The 17,338-nt window shown below is 53.6% G+C and overlaps 1 protein-coding gene across 1 annotated transcript in view; it reads left to right on the top strand.

Moving 5' to 3' along the window:
- The first annotated feature begins 157 nt into the window (after positions 1–157).
- The window catches only part of IGDCC3 (immunoglobulin superfamily DCC subclass member 3), a 44,546-nt gene continuing 27,365 nt past the window's right edge, over positions 158–17,338 (top strand). The window contains exons 1-2 of the mRNA XM_045285651.1: positions 158–269; positions 1,908–2,213. Coding sequence (XP_045141586.1) covers positions 158–269; positions 1,908–2,213 — 418 coding nt within the window. The remainder of the gene's footprint in view (positions 270–1,907; positions 2,214–17,338) is intronic.

The raw sequence follows: 17,338 nt of genomic DNA, 5'->3' as shown, positions 1-17,338 counted from the left end.
GCGGCGGCCGAGACCGAGAGGGACTGAGAGCCGTGCTCCGAGCCTGCGCTGGGGGAGAGAGCTGGGGAGACCGAGACCGGGAAGAGGAGAAGGTAGAGCCTGGGCGGGTAGTGTGTCGGGCGGGTACGGGCCGAGGGAGAATCCCCCCACCCGCAGAATGCCCACAGGCCCCCGCCCTGCAGGGAAGAGCATCCCCGCCTCTCGAGGCTCTGGCACCACGACCCCTGTTACCTCAATGGCTTCAGTAATCCGAGTCTTTAAGGGGGAGGGTAGGCAAATTTAGTTCTCCCTTTCCCACCCCAAGTTCTCAGCCGACCCTCGCCCGGTCCATATTCCCTCCCCTCCCCCGGGATCTCCCGGAGAAACAGGGCGTCGCGACCCCCCCACCCCGCACTAAGAAACTTTATCTCCGGCGCCCCCTCCCCCTTAGCCATGCCAGTGGTGGGTTGAAGACTCTCGGAAAGGCAGGCTATGGGGGAATGGGGAGGGATTTTAAACGGCTAAATTAAATTAAATGCTCGATGAAAGCAGCGGAGTGGCCAGGCGCTCGGCTGCTGACCCTCAAGTGGGTTGAAATATTACATCTCCTTGAGGAGATATTTAGAATCCCCGGCACCTGATGTTTGTTGTATTTGCTAAAAGCACGGTCTCACTTTCAACCACACTGGGCAAAGGAAACGCCATCCCCTCTAGACTTGCTTTTCTCCGCATCCACGACCCCCTCTCTCCTAGCCACCGGAGGGCGCTGGTCTCCCGGGGAGCGGCCCACCCTGAGGACTGCTCTCCGGCTCTCTCTCTGGGCAGGGGTCTGCTGCCGCCCCTCCAGGCAGGCGGGCTCATTCCTCCAGAAGCGAAGTTGTAACAGTTCTAGTAAGAAGCTTGCGGGAGAGCTGGAATCCTGCTTGTTCCTTCTGTCACACTTCGGATCCGCATCTTCCTACTTGCTGGGGACTCCCTTCCCCTCCACTTCCTCCTCCAGCTCCTCTCTCTTCAAGGAGAGAGGAAGTCGCTGGGATAAAGGTTCTAGGAACTCTGAGTTGGGCTTGGATATCCCTCCTCTCTCTAGAACAAAGGCTAAAAGGGACCAACACCCCCGCCTCCTGCCAGGGGAGGGGCAGTGGGCTGCCTGCCGCCTAGCCTGCACTGCTGTGCCTATGGAGCTATCTACCCTGCTCTCTGCCAGCAAAAAGAAGCAGTAATGCATTACGGTCTCACTTTATATGTGTTCAGAACGGTCAACTTTTCATAGTGCCTTCTTAACCACACTTGACACACCCCTGTGCCACAGAGTTGGATGCTTTATCCGAGATCACACTCTGAAAGGCTGTGAGACTTCAGTGCCTGACCAGAGTGACACAGAAGTGGGAGCAGCTGTGTTTGATTCAGTCTTCTTTGAGGTCCCAGATTTGGGACGACTGACTGTGAGACCCTGAGCAAGCCACTCAGCAGCTCTGGGCTCCATTTTCCTTCTCTGGAAAAGAAAGAATGGTGAAGCGAACATCCATTTCTCTGAGACAGGCTGATGGTAAAATGCAATGCTGCGAGGGATGGCACTTTGCTGAGTCCTGCATGTTATAGGAGTCCCCATGAACGCTTCGTGTTGCTGGGCGGTGCACACAGTTAATATACTTGATTACTAACCCAGAGGTTGAGAGTCTGAGTGCACCCAGAGGCTTCTCTGAAGAAAGACCTGGTGACCTACTGCCAACACATCGTTTACTGTCAACCCTTCTCCTGCGGAGCACAACTTTATTCTAATGCACACGGGGTGGCTGTGAATTGGAGACAAGGCGGGTGGCGTACACAGACCCAGGGAACTCAGATCCCGTGTGTGTGTGTGTGTGTGTGTGTGTGTGCAGTTGTTCCTGGCTGACCTCTCGCTTCCTATCTCCCCTGCCCCAATGCAGGTCTTGGCCACGCTGCCGAACTGGCGTTCACTGTGGAACCGAGCGATGATGTTGCCGTGCCAGGGCAGCCCATGGTGCTGGGCTGCAAGGTCCAGGGGACCCCTCCAGTGCGAATTACTTGGAGGAAGAATGGGGTGGAGCTGCCAGAAAGCAGCCACTCCACCCTGCTGACCAATGGGTCCTTGGTGATCCGACACTTCCGGCTGGATCAGGGAGGCAGCCCTTCAGATGAGGGTGACTACGAGTGTGTGGCTCAGAACCGCTTTGGGCTGGTGATCAGCCGGAAGGCTCGCATCCAGGCTGCAAGTAAGTGGGCATTCCCTCACTTTCTCTGCATATAAGTCTGGGGTCTGCTGGGGTCCCCAGGGCAAGGGGCAGGAGAGCAGTCCCATCTCAGGCAGCCTTCTGGAGGACTGACTTCTCAAGCACATGTCAGCGACTTGTGGTGGTGAAATTATACCATCTGCTTATTTAACTGGTTGGAATGCCACTCAAGGAGAGGAGCTGGAGGCTTTGCGGAGACGAGGCGTGAGAGAAGGAGGTCGGCGCCCGCTGGCAGGCTTTGTCCAGCGCTGGCTCAGGGTCTTGGTTTCTATATGCCGTCTTCTCCATTGTGAGCATCCTAGCCCACTGAGTGAGGTTCTTGTGTTTCAGGGTAAGCAATGGTCATACTTTGTAGATGCCTGCCTTAAGCCATTGTGAGTAATTTTTGTCCCATGTAATGTTCATTTTATGTGTTGATTTTCAAACGCAATCCTTGGTAGCCCCCGTATGAGACAGTAGGACGTCTCCCTGGGTTTCCAAGACTATACATCTTTACAGCAGCAGACTGCCACATCTCGAGCAGAGAGACTGCTCAGTTCAAACTGCCAACCTTACTGCTTAGCAGTGGACTGGGCCATCAGGGCTCGTTTCGGGGAGATACGACCTCATTACCCCATAAAGGCATCCCTGGGTGGTACAACAGTGAATGCACATGAGGGCTAACCAGGAATCTGGAGGTCTGAGTGTACTTCGAGGTCCCTCAGAAGAAAGGCCTGATGATCTCGTTCTGAAACATCAGCCACTGAAAAGCCCATGGAGCAAGTTTTACTTTGGCATGAATATGACGTTTCCATGAGTTGAAAGGGACTGGATTAGCAACCGTTTCTTGTTTGTTTTAAAAATCCTAATGGGAGCCACTAATAGCAACTATGAGTAAGTTCTGTAGTGTAAACGAATTTTATTGGCATATACTTTCCATGTTCTACAACTTAATCATTCAATCATATTAAGAAGAGTGTGCAACCATCACCACAATCAATTTCGGAACATCTTCACTGTTGTTAGCTCCCCATCCCCCACCACCCCCTGTCACGCCCCTAGGCAGTTATTTTTATTTTATTTTATTTTCCTGGCCAGTTGTTAATGCAATTACTGTCTCGAGATATGTACCTATCCAGGATTACACGTACAGAAAATCATACACAACACGAACAGGAAGCAAACAAACAGAAAACCATCAACAATGACTAGACAAAACAGAAAAACCTCAATCGAAACGAAAGCAGAAGATATGAAAAACTGAAATATATGAACTGGGTCCAAAGGGAGAAGAAAGGGTGAGGTATTACATTACCACCTAACCGCATCTGCCACAGCCCCGAACTAGGTTCAGATTCACTGGAGGCTTAAGCCATATGCAAACCTGCAAGTGGATTTGGGGACTACTTACCTTAAAATAAAGATAGTAATGTGAGGTTAATCTGACTGATGGCTTCACTCCTGTTCACCTTCAAACTGAGGTGCTTTTTTGAGTGGGGGAGGGGAGGCCAAACACCACAGGGTCAGTCTCGAATTGCACGTAGCTTGCGCAGAGGGACCCTGGTGGTCATGGGGATGAAAATCATCCTGGCTGTGCTTGATGGCCCTGCCTTGAAAGGGTTCTGGTGTTCCCTGGCTTTCATCTGTGCGTCTTGGGAGGTGGCAAGCGGGGGAGGGGGAGGAGCTGGGTTGAGACAGGGTGAGTAGAAAGCAGTTCTGGTGGGTTACAGTGCGCTCCGGTCCATATCTCTATACCCTTGGGATGCGAGAGGGGCAGTTAAAGAGACTGCTGTAAGACTGTTTTGTTGAAGAAAAAAAAAAAAGACTGTTTTGTTGATAGTCCTTTTAGACTTTCCAACTCAGTGCGACCCTATAGGGCAGGAGAGTTGCTCAGAGACATTTGTTTCCCAGGCTGCACATCTGTATGGGCGCAGAAAGCCTCATCTTTCTCCCTCAGAGCTGCCGATGGTTTCGAACTGCTGCCCTTTGGGTTAGCAGCCTGCTGTGCAATAACCTGCTCCCTCTCCAGGGCTCTTTGATAATCATTTCAGCTCACTTGTATCAAGCATTTGCGGTGTGCTGGGCACCCTGCCTGAGTCCCTTACGTGAATTGCTTCATTCCACTGTCTTGTCGACCCTGGGAGGGAGGGACTTGTAGCTGCTGGGTGCTGTGGAGCGGGATTTTGAGTGTGACCACGTAGAACTGGCCCTGTGGTTTTCCACGCGGTCCTGTTCCCTGGAGCTGATGGATAGGTCTTTCTCCCAAGGAGCAGCGGGTGGCTTCCAACTGCAACCTCTGGATGGCTGCTGAGCGCTAAGCAGCTGTGTCACCAAGGCTCCCTTTAACAGATGAGAAAACGGAGGCTTCGGATGGCTTCAGTGACGCTCTGTCATCAGAGGAACTGGGCATGCAGTCTGAGCAGTAGGCCTTCCCCCACCCCCTTCCCAACTCCCGTGGCACACCGCCTCTTTCCTGACGGATGGACAGGTTTCTTCCTGGCTCTGATGGCGTTTGCACAGTGCCTCTAAACGGCTGGTGAGTGATGACTTGTCCCCCTCGATGGGTTTAAGATGCCCCTTTGTTCGAAGGGAGGCTGATGCAGGCCTCCATATGGGGCTCGCTGGGAGGCAGCCCTGGACTTTGTGACCAAATTGCTTCTGGCTCAGCCACCCCTCACGCCCCAGCGTGGAGACACTGCAGTGGCAGGCTGAGCCGCCTTGAGCAGATGGCGGGGTGTGAGGAAGAGAAGCGGGGATGAAGGGCGGGCACCTGAGGAAGACTTTTCGGATGGGGGACATGCAACTTCTCAGGGAGAAGCCCCCCCACCCCCTGCCTGGCCTGTGAGTAATACAAGGTCCCCGTGAGACCTCCTCAGTGCCAGACCCATGGGAGATAGCTCTGGGCCAAGTGTAAATGTGCTTCTCTATAAATGGCAATACCATCCGTTAAACGAAAAGTCTGAGAAAGTGGAACAGGAAGAAGAAAGCCCAGTGGGTATTGACTGTGCGAGGGGCTGGGGGGTGGGGTCAGCCTGGTTAACGCTGGAGACAGCTGGGAGTTCTGTCTCTCAGGACATCCCTCTCCTTCCTCCCCAAGGCCAGGTGCGCATGGGGACATGCTGGCCGCCGTGGGGGTGGAGCCCCTTTCTCACTTCACAGGCTGCTGCCCTAGGCTTCCCCCTTCAGCAAGAGCACCCTGCCGGTGTGCACAAAGCTCCGTGGATTTGTGGCACAGGAGTAGGCCTTTCTGAAAAAATATGAGGGGCCCTCTGGAGCCCCCTGACTCCCACCTGCTCTGTAGAGGCTGATGGGGGGCATGTCAAATCTCACCCACCCACCCAATGATCCACAGACACACAATTCACCCAGTGGATAAGCCAATGAAGTAGATGGGTTCCCAGAGGCCTATGTTAGGGAATGCCCATCTCCCTGCGCCCCAGTAGACTCAGACGCTGACCGGGAAAGTTAGCCTGATTAGGGCTAAACCACAGACTGCTTCTTTGGGGGTCTCACTTTTCAGCATCTCCCTTTGTGATGGAGCTGCTCAGAATTGTACTAGGTACTTTGGGGCCTTCTGTCTTCTGTGCCGGGTGCAGTTCTGCACACATGGAGTGTGGCGCTTAGAACTGAGCCACGGGTTAGTGCCGAGACCCTGGACGAGTTACCCTCTGGGTGGCCCAGGTTCCTCACCGGGGACATGTGCCTTTAACCCTATCTTGTAGGGCGGCTGTGAGGATGGACACACCCGCATACATGGGAAAACCTCAGTCACAGGAGCTTGGACTGTATTCTTTTCTTTTTTTATCATTTTATTAAGAGTTCATACAACTCTTATCACAATCCATACATACATCAATTGTGTAAAGCACATTTGTACATTCATTGCCCACATCATTCTCAGAACATTTGTTCTCCACCTAAGCCCCTGGCATCAGCTCCTCGTTTTTTCCCCTCCCTCCCCACTCCCCCTTCCTCATGAACCCTTGATATTTGTAAATTATTGTTTTGTCATATCTTGCCCTGTCCGACGTCTCCCTTCACACACTTCTCTGTTGTCCGTCCCTCAGGGAGGAGGTTATATGTAGCTCCTTGTAATCTGTTCCCCCTTTCCAACCCACCCTCCCTCCACCCTCCTAGTATCGCCACTCTCACCACTGGTCCTGAAGGGATCATCTGCCCTGGATTCCCTGTGTTTCCAGTTCCTATCTGTACCAATGTACATCCTCTAGGCTAGCCAGATTTGTAAGGTGGAATTGGGATCATGATAGTGGGGTGCTGCGGGGGGGGGAAGCATTTAGGAACTAGAGGAAAGTTGTATGTTTCATCTTTGCTGCATCGCACGCTGACTGGCTTGTCTCCTCCCCAAGTCCTTTCTGTAAGGGGATTGGACTATATGCTTAACTTCCAGTACCCCATTACTCACCAATACCCCATTTCCTCTGGCTCATCACCAGCATAAGGAAGCACCAGCCCCCCAGCATGACCCCTCCTGGGATTCATCTAGGGAAGACTCCAGGGAAATCTACCAGGAGTGAAACTGTTGGAGCCAGGTGACAATTGTTCTAACTCCTTCCTGGAAGACCTGGGGATGTTCCCAAGCCTGATGGTCCATGCTAAAGCTGGGGTGCCTGGGAAATCGCCTGTAATCCCTCTGGGAGGGGTCCAGGTTGGCACATGGGTCACCTGCTCTGGTGGGAGCATGTGCACGGACTCACACCTGTGAGGTCTGTGTTACCTACATGACTACAGGGAGAGTTAGGGTAACTCCCAGGAGGGGGATGAGTTGGGGCCTCACTCCCAGCTCCACCTCTGTCCTCAGGGTCTGGCTCCCAGCCCCTGACCTCTTTAGGTCCCAGTCCCTGTCCCTCATTCTCTGGCCTTGGGGCTTGGTCTCAGGCACCATGGAGCGTGATGAGCCACGTGACTGAGTCGCTCAGGCATCTCAGATGTGCCCATACCTGCAGCGCTGGGAGTCTTGATGAAGTCCAGGTTTTCAGTTGGCTGAGGCCAGTGCCTGGATTCTGCATGTCTAACAAATGCACTGGGGCTGCTGCTGCTGCTGCTGCTCCACAGGACATGCAATGTGAAACAAGAGGCCGAAGGAGAGGCCACTCCCATGCCATGTTCTCTGGTGTGGCCGCACAGTGAAATCCACAAAACATGGGCTTCAATGACATGGGTTGGAACCCCAGCTCTGCCATTCATTGGTCATGTGCCCTTAGCATGAGTACTTAACCTCTTGAGCCTCTGTGCCCGCAGCTGGGCACAATAATCCGCTGTTGGAGAATTCAGTGGGGTCATATAAGCTCCCCGCATAGGTCTTGGCAGAGCTTACAACCTGTTCCTTCTGGCTTGGCCCCTGATGAGAATGTGCTTTTCTGTCCTCAAGACACTGAGGCAGAATCTACATTTTAACCGGAGCCCCATGTATACATACGAGTCACCTGGGACCTGGGAGCACTCTTCTTTAGCTGTTATTTTTAGTGCTGGATGTTGGCTAGTGGTGTAGCGAGATCAGCAATTCAAAACTATCAGCCACTTCACCTGGGGAGAAAGATAGGGCTTTCTACTCCTGTAAAGAGATACCATCTCGGAAACTCACAGGGGGCAGTTCTACCCTGTCCTATGGGGTCACTGTGGGGTGGCATCACCTTGATGGCAGTAAGAGGTGTTGGCTACTAATTTAGGGTGATGTCCAGCCTATTTGGATTAAAAGAGAGCCAGGAATGTCTCCCCCGCCCCCTTCACACACACACACACCAGGGCCATCCTGGGGCCATCCTGACTGCAGACCTAACAGTGGTTCTGAGTGTGGGCTTTGGAGGCCAGCAGACCTGGCCTTGCTGGTCTTGGGTCCTGGCTCCACCATGAGACGTTGGGCAAGTTACTATGCCTCTCTGAGCTTAAGTTGCTTCATCTTTTTTTTTTGCAATTAAATAAAAATTTATTAAGCATATGAGTAAGCATCTCTGCATGTGACATAGAAAGTAAATGTAGTATCCAGGAAACAACCCCAATTATGCAGAGATGGAGCAATTTTTTGGTATGTGTTGTATTCTTTATTTTTTATTAAATATTTTTATTGGGGGCTCTTACATTTCTTATCACAATCCACACATTCACCCAGTGTGTCAAACACATTTGTACATATGTTGCCATCATCATTCTCAAAGCATTTTCTTTCTATTTGAGCCCTTGGTATTAGCTCATTTTCCCCACTCCCTCCCATGCCCTACCTCCCTCATGAACCCTTGATAAGTTATAGATTATTATTTTCATATCTTACATCATCCTCTGTCACCCTTCACCCACTTTTCTGTTGCTCATCCTCCTGGGAGGGGGCTCTAGGTTGATCCTTATGATAGATTCCCCCTTTCTTCCTCCACCCTCCCCAATCCTCCTGGTATCTCTACTCTCATTGTTGGCCCTGAGGGGTGTATCTATCCTGGATTCCCTGTGTTACGGGCTCTTATCTGTCGCAGTGTACGTGCTCTAGTCTAGTCATATTTGTAAGGTAGAATAGAGGTCATGATAGTGGAGGGGAGGAAGCATTAAAGAACTAGAGGAAAGTTGTACGTTTCATCGGTCCTATACTGCGTGCGCCCTGACTGGCTCATCTCTTCCTTATGACCCTTCTGAGGGGATGTCCAATTGTCTACAGGTGATTTTGGGTCTCCATTCCTCGCCCCCACCACCACCCCGCCCCCATTCACATTGCTATGATTTTGTTCAGGGTCTTAGACGCCTGATACCTGATCCCATTGACACCTCATGATCACACAGGCTGGTGGACTATGTTGCTTCTCAGCTAGATGACCGCTTGTTTATCAGTTGCCTCATCTTTAGAATAGAATAAATACTGCTTAGCAGGAGGGGATGTTGTGAGGCTCACTTATGACAATGTGTATAAAGAGCTTACCTAGTCACTGCCACGGAGTCAATTCTGACTCATAGCGACCCTATAGGACAGGGTTAAACTGCCTCTGTGGGTTTCTGAGACGGATGCTTTATGGAAGTAGAAAGCCTCGTCTTTCTCCCAGGGAGCAGCTGGTGGGTTTGCCCTCCTGCAGTGTATTTCTCTCCCTGGCATCCAGGCAATGCTGACTCATCACAACCCCCTGTGCGTTTTTTTTTCCCCCTGGAGGCCTCTGTTACCTGCAGGTTGTGTGCTCAGATGTAGTGAGTAGAGCCTAAATGTTTTTCTCCTCCCTGAAGACGCTCAGCTGAGGTGACCCTGAGGAGCCCTCCCCCCATTCATGGTCCCACAAACACACGTCTTTCTTTCCTCTTCCTGCTCCTCCCTCTCCTGCCATTCAGGAGCCACAGCTGAGGTGACACTGCCACCGGGAGAAAGCAGCTGTGCCCCAGCCTTCTCGCATGGCAGGGAACTCAAGGGTCAGCCCAGTGATGGGTGCAAAGAGAGAACATTCAAACCCACGTGCTTCCCTGTCCTAGCTCCTTCTGGCACTCTGAGAAACTGAACTGTGACGGAGAGGGCGTGGCTTTCCTAAGTGTGAAATCAGTTCATTTCCATTCTGATCCAGGAAGGCTCTGTATTCCCTTCCTGAGGCGCTCTGGGGGCCTGCATAGTGGTGACATGTTGGGCTGTAACTGCAAGGTCAGCAGTTTGAAACCACCAGCTGGTGAGGCTTTCTACTTTCGTAAAAAGTTAGTCTTGGGACCCCACCGGGGCAGTTCTACTCTGTCCTATAGTAAGGTCGCTATGAATCGGAATTGATTCCGTGGCAGAGTTAGGACCCTCCCTGCCTGCCAGCCAGCCTATCTGCAGGACAAGTCCACCTTCACTGGGCCTTTCCCCAGTCTGTCCTGGCCCCTGCTGGCCCCTTCTTCTCCTTTTTAACTCACATAATGTTTGTGGCTTGTGGCATTCGGGCTGACCCCTTCCCTGGGGATAGTTACTTGCATCATTAAGTATGGTGACTGTTCGGTGGCTGACTATTCCTCTGTCTCCCCTGTCTCTCTAGTGCTCTCTCCCTCTCCCTGCCTTGTCGTTTTAGCACAGCTCAAAGGAACAGAAGCCTCTGAGCAGGGCGGCTTGGTGCATGTGTCACTGGTGGGCAGGTCACCCAGGGACTGGTGCTGACTGCTGCTTTCTGAGGAGCAGAGATTCTCCTCTCCCCACAGCTGGGGTGTGAATCAGAGACTGCATTGCTGGGTCCCCTGCTAAGGCCGGGCCTGGGTCTGACTCCGTCTCCCCCCCTTGGCCCTGCCGCCCCACCCCCACCCCCACCCCACCCCCAGCCCAGGCACTCGTTGTGGGGGGAGGCCTCCTTTCACACACACACACCCCCACCCCACCCCCGCCCACACGACTTGAGTGTGGAAGTGGAACGCTTCTGGTTCCCACACCTTGGCTTTGCTCTTGCAGGCAGCCAGCTGGCCCCTGGAACACAATGTGCAAATCTTCTCTGTTCCTTTTCCGTCATTGTCCGTGGCTGGGCGCCTTGGCTGGGAATGTGGGCCAGTGAATGGGAGAGGCATTTGCAGCCTGCAAATGAAACAGGCCCCCAACCCCCCTTAAGCCTCTGTCCCCGCCCCGCCCCGAGGGAGAAAGGACTTTTTCACTCCTGGCCTTCTTGTGTTGCCTTTCCCTCTCAGGAGTCCCTGGGGGTGTGGTGTGTGTGTGTGATTGAGAGGGAGACTTTTTTCCACAGTAGCTTGAAGGCTATTCTACTCAACCTTTAATAAAAGTAGAATAGAACAGAAGGGCACCAAGGATGGAAAGCCCAACAACTCTCCATCGTCTTTGTCTAAACTGGGCTGTGAGTCTACCAAACATGCGGGCCTCGTGTAGCTACCCCAGGCCCCTGAGAGGCTCTGATCTGATTGCACACAAGGAACGTATCCCCTACCACAGTAGTGTGTGTGTTTCTCCACATGAACCTGAGCATACAAGGGCATGCCTGTATGCAGATGTGCCTGGGGACCAGAATCCAGTCCCATCTCACTGAAGGGCCTTCCGGTGAAAACCTCACCTCCCTGGGGCTGTGACCAGCCCAGAGGCTAGAGTGGACCAATGGTCCAGGGCAAGAAGTAGAGATAGAGGATTGTACTGGGTCCTTGCCCAGCTGGCTGGAGGGCGAGGCTTACATTGTGGCCACGTGAACTTGACTGCCAGCCATGGTTTTCGTACTCATAAGAAAACTTCCTGCATGGAGTCCTGGCTGTGGCTGCAACCCATCCTCTCTGCAAGAAGAGTCTCCCCCTGGTTTCTGGGCTTCTGCCCCTGCTGCAGAGAAGAGACCTCCCCTTGCTGGAAGAGTCCTTGTGACTTCCTGAGGAGGACCCTGGGCAGGTGATATCAGGACCCTCGAGCAAAGGTGGAAAGGTAGGGCTTAAACAGACTCAAAGAAAGGGCAAGCAGGAGGAGTTCTCTATGGGCTCCCCCAAAACACAGGAGATGGAGGAGGATGGATTGAGCCCTTGATTCAGGTAAATTGGAGGGCTCACCCGATTCAGGCAAGTCACTGCCACCAAGTCAATTCTGACTCATAGCAATTCTACGGGACAAAGTAGAACTGTCCCTTGGATTTCTGAGACTGTTAATTTTTTATGGCAGTAGAAAGCCCTTCTTTCTCCTGCTGAGAAACTGGTGGTTTCGAATCACTGACCTTGATTGAGGTTAGCCCCCCAGTGCGTAGCCCGCTACGCCAACTGGTCTCTTTGGCCCAGGCAACGGGAGGTAAACTGGATGCAGAGGACTGATGTCCCGGCTCCCCCATCAACCTTTCCCCATCTCTTCCACTCTGCTTCTTCTGAGGTTTGGCACTCTTCCACTGCCACTGTAGCCCTAGTTTCAGGAGCCCTGGGTACAATGGCTTACACGCTCACTGCTAACTCAGTTTGGCTGTTCGAATCCACCGCGCAGCTCTTTGGGAGAAAGAGTTGGTCATCTACTTCTCCAAAGATTCCAGCCTAGGAAACCCTATGGTGCTGCTCGGTTCAATCCCCCCCGGAGCCACTGTGCGTGGAAAATCCACTCGATGGCACCTAACAGCTACTAACGGCCCTCGTTTTCCCAGCATGCTCTTAGCTGCTTCCTTTCTCGCTCTCTTTTCCTCTGGCTCATTGGGCGAGTGCAGGCCTCTGCAGAGAGCAGGGAGGATGAGGAGGGGATGAGGAAGGAAGGGGTCGTCGTCCATGACCTCTCCACAAGATGGGGCCTCCCTGGGGGTAGAACTTTGGAGAACTTCCCTTAGAGAGGAATCTGAGAAGGCTGGACCCTGGTTGGGGCCTGCCTGTGAGCCAGGACACTGACCGTGGTGGGTAGAGGGGTGGGGGGCACAGGCCGCCAGGGCTTCTCTCTGGAATGCTGGTGTCGGGTTGCAGAGCAGATGCAAGCAGTGATAACGGGCAGGAACTGGACTTTCTGGTCTGGCTGCTGCCCCCAAGGCCACTGGAATGGAGCAGGGGCACCAACTAGAGGCCCCAGGGATTTGGAGTGGGCAGATGAAGACCAGACCACCTAAATGGAGAGGAGGGGGCAACCCTCCATGAGAGAGACCCAGGCACTAGCTGTGCCTGCTGGTATTGCTGCGGCAGAAGAGTCCCGAAATTCCCGTTCACAGGCATCCAGAGCTGCAGGAGGAAGCTTAGAGGCATCCAGTCCAAGCTTCTCCTTTTACAGATTTGAAAACAGGCCTTGAGAGGGGAACCTGCCCAAGGGCTGTGGTTGGTTGGTCCTCTGGGGGGGGGGGCGGATGGGAGGCCGGGCAGGAACCACACTTCGAAACAGCCCACCTGGGGCGCCTCCGGCCTTCCCTGGTACTGGCCTGCTCTCTGGTTCAGAGAAGGTGGTCTCACTCCTTCACTCGAAACTGAGGGCAAACTGCGCTGCGTGCTTCTGTGTTTCTTTTGTCCCGCCCCCTGGCTTTGTCTGTGGCTGTGGTTCTGGGTCATGGCTTGTTCACCGGTGAACTTCAGGGCTGGCTGCTGACATCCGCACCATCTTAGGGAGGGTGGACCTCCACACACAGGATGCCCAGCTGAGTGGCTGAAGGGCTACCTGTGTGCTGGCTAATAGTTGTAAATGTAATAAGGGGCTCCACTGTCCTAAGCCATTTATCTGTGTTAATGTGGTTAATTCCTGTAAGAATTCCATTATTTAGGTATTATTTGCTGTCTGCCAGTCCCACTCACCCTCTCTTCCTTCCTCACCTCCAGGGCAACCCCACGAGTTCTGGAACTAAGCTCTACCTGGTCAGGGGTCCAACCCATGATGGGTGGCAGGTTAGATAGAGGTGGTCCACAGGGTTTTTATTGGCTGGGTTTTGAAAGCATCACCGGCCTTTTTTTCCTAGTCTGCTTTCGTCCGGAAGCTCTGCTGAAGCCTGGTCAGCGCCAGGAAGCACCTCTCACCTGGAAGGAGAAAGTTCTCCCAGGGACCCACCACGCTTCCTACAGAGCTATGACTTGTTCTGACTTACAGTTGAATAAAATAGAAGTTCAGAATAGTTCATTCATTTGCTCAAGGTTACAAAAGTACACAGTCCGTAGGGAAGCTGGGGTTTGAACACAGGTCTTCCTGCTTCCAAGGCATTGTGACCTGAGTCTCCTCAGGGGTTGAGGAGGAGGTTAAAGTCACTTGAGACCACCTTCTAAGTAGAGCCAGGCAGGGAGAAGGGAAGGGGAAGGTGAGGGAGGGAGCTTAGACTGCTGGCCCAGTGGGGAGCCATTTCTGGGTGCTACCGAAAGCCTCAGGAGCCTCTCCGGCTCCTTGGGCTGGGCTGAACTAAGCTCACCAATCTATGAGATGGCGTGGAAGTTGGGAGGTTGCTGGCGCTGCTGGAAGTTGAGGTGGGAGTCTCTTCTGCCCAAGGAGAAAAGACAAGCTCCCCTCCCCCCTGGGGGCGGCTTCAGCTCCCTTTCCTGTTCTTGTTTCCCGCTTGATGATGCTGATTGCTTCACATCTGTCATAATTGCCCTTTGTTTGAAAATTCAGAACAAATCACAGGAGAGGAACTGGTGAGACTCCAGAAGGTTCCTTCTCCCCAGGGGTCCTGTAGGGGAAGGAGGTGGTGGGGAGAAGCCGCAATCAGCCTGGAGAGACAGACAGTTTGCCCGTGGTCCAGCCCAGGGCAAAATGGCCTAAGTCTTGGTGGAGTGGGGGTGAGGGGAGCGGGTAAGCTTGGAGGGCTACCCCTCCACCTGGGAGAGGGGTCTGGGGTGAGCCCTCTGTCCTTGTCCCGCCTAACAATGGCTAGAACTGCAGCCTGCTTGTGCCTTTATTCTCAGGGGCTGTGGCAGTTGCCTTAGAGAGCCTCTGGAACTGGGTGAGCATCAGCTTTCCGAAATGAGAGCCTCAAAAGGGGGACCAGCAGGCAGTGAATCTTTGTGCCCACTCCCCAGCAGCCTGACTTCTGGGGGCTTCTGCCCTAGCCCTAGCCCTGAGGCATTTGGTTTTGGAGGCTGATAATTCCTGGGGCATGTACCCAGTCCTGGGGCTCCTCTCTGTGTTCCCTCCCAATTTCGCCCCTTCTCCCCTCAGCGTCTGACCTCACAGACCCTGTGGGCTTTTGTGAAGTCAGAGGGGTTGTGATATGCTAGAATTCTCCTCCAAATCATATTTGTAGGGAAACCCCATGTGCCAACATTCTTTGAGCACTTTGAACTGCAGTAGGCTAGAGCTTGCATCACACTTAATCTGGGCTCTAATGTCTGCCTTCTCTTATCTTTGCTGGGCTTCAGTTTATCTTTGAGGGAATGGGTGCCCTGCCTATCTTCTTAAGGGGAGTGGGTGGGTAGGAACCAGGCATCCATAGAGTAGAGTTCCTGCCCCACCCACCCCAATCCACCAAGAAGAGACTCCCTTTCGTCAGACTGAGAACTGGGGGTGGGTGGGAGGAGCAGGCAGCAATCTGCGGACAGGAACCCACAGAGGTACCTTGAACAGGAAACACCCCTGCCCCGACCCTTAATGATTTCGACTCTTGGGACCAGCCTGGGCTTGACCCTTGTGCTCTCTTAGTCCATAGAATCCTTAGAGTCGCCCATCTGGCTCCCACTTCAGCAAAAGACTTGGCTATTTCCAAAGTCCCTTCCGTGTTCCAAAATCCCAGTGTTTGGTCTTGATGAGGCCGCTGGCGGCACGCCCAGCCTCTCCCCAGGCTGGCTCTAGCTCCCCGCTCCCTCGCTGCCCCGCGCCCGGCCTGAGTAACGCGTTAGCATCATCAACCTTTTGCAGAAACTCTCTTCGTTCCCACGCTCATTCGCTCCCCACACGGCCGCGTCCCGCGCACTGCAGGAGACGGGCCGCCGGCCGTGGCGCGGCCTCCGCGCTCCACGCGCCCCGACCCCCGTCGGGGCTCCACAGCGCCGCGCACCCCACCCCGACCCGGCGCGGCCGCCGGGCTTCGCAGTCGGCAGAGCTGTGGCAGCGGCCTGGGGAGGAGCCCGCGCCAAAATGACCCCTCTCTGGGGCGTCGGGTTTGGAAGGGGGACGACCCCGCCCGCCCCCAGCACAAAGCCCGGCAGCTCCTTCCGAGGCCCCGCCGGCGCGGGCGGCAGAATCAATGTGCATTCAATTAACCCCGCGCCGCGCAGTCGCTGGGCTGTCAAGTCACCGGTGAGCCGAGTGTGCGTGTGGCTGTGAGCATATGGGTGTGAGATGGTGTGCCCTCGCTTTCCGGGGCTCCGGGTCTTCAGGACACGGTGTCTCAGGCCTTGGGGAAGCGGAGGGCGCAATTTCACCTGGCAACACAGAACAAAAAAACTAAAAACCCGAACTAAACCAACTGTAGGAACCCTTTTAGGACCGACTAGAACGGCCCTATAAGGCTTCCGTGGCTGAAATCTTTACTCTAGAGAGGGCCACGAACCTCTCGTGAGGGTTCAAAACGCTGACCTTTTGATTGGTGGTGGAGCGCTTTAACCACTGCATCACCAGGGCCCTGGCACACATCTGAACGCTCACACACCACCACATCACTACCATCCTCACTACCCACCCCTGCAGACTGCAGCTGAGTCTGGTGTGGGGGGCGTGGAACCAGAAGTTGTAGGTCTTAGGTTCCCAGCACCTTTCCCTCCTAATCGGCTTAGGGTGTAGCCAGAAATTTGGGACCAACATTTGGAGACAAACCTTCCCATGGGCCAGCCACTAGGAGAGGAGGAAGCCTAGTGGATTCCAGACCCTGCGGTAGAGCTGACCCTCTTTGGGGATGTGGGGTGCTTGTGGTCCTGGCAGAGCTGGGATGCGGGCGGGCCGCAGGCTTTGCTGATTTAGACTTGCCTTCCCGCCTCCATCCCCTTCCTGTCTAGCCCATGGTTCCCAGATCACAACTGAGGAAACTTCTCTCCGGAGAGGCCCGGCCGTTCCAGGTTTCACCCTGGGTGTGCAGAGTTGTTGGAAGAGGCTGGGCAGGGCCAGGGCCTGATGTTCTTTTTAACATGCTGATTTGTCAAACAGATTGATTTGGCCTCTAACTTCAGAGCTTTGGTGACATAGTGGTTACACATTAGGCTGCAATCTGCAAGGTCCTCTGTTCAAAACCACTAGCCGCTCACTCCTCAGGAGAAAGATGAGGCTCTACTCCTGGGACAGCCCAGGAAACTCACAGGAGTCGTCACCAGGAGCCTGCTTCCAATTGAGGGCAGAGAGTTTTTCATTTAACTTCTGAGCCCAGAGTGCAATAGGACTTCAGAGAGTTGAAACTTTACCCAAGGTGTCCTGCTGGTATAGTGGGTTGCTTGGGGTGCCCCACCCACCCACCACGTCTGCTTCATACACATTTACAGCCTCAGAAACCCTGAGGGGCACTTCTGCACTGCCCTTTGGGGTCATTGTGTCAGAATGGTTTACAGGCAGGGGTTCTGTTTCTGTTTGTTTGATTTGGGGGCTGTCATCTCATATGAATCGGAATCCACTCTATGGCAATGGGATTGCCCCGCCCCCTCCTTGGGCTTCTGGTAAACAATGATTATCAGATCTTTCTCTGCTGTTTTAATATCTAGTTTGTCTTTTCCTAGTCCCTCTTTCTGAGTGTTTGTGTTGCCTCTCACAACTCAGCATTATATAAAGTATCCTCTTTCTGCAAGCTTCCTTCGCTCTCAGTTTTAAAAGGTCTCCTTACATCGGATGCCAGTCCTCTAGCACCTTAGAGAAGCTG

The sequence above is a fragment of the Echinops telfairi genome, unplaced genomic scaffold (assembly GCF_000313985.2).
Source record: "Echinops telfairi isolate 266 unplaced genomic scaffold, ASM31398v2 ScPeMD7_7475;HRSCAF=8513, whole genome shotgun sequence".
Taxonomy (NCBI): Eukaryota; Metazoa; Chordata; class Mammalia; order Afrosoricida; family Tenrecidae; genus Echinops; species Echinops telfairi.
The sequence above is the reverse complement of the archived record's forward strand: the minus strand, read 5'-3'. Positions and strand labels throughout refer to the sequence as shown.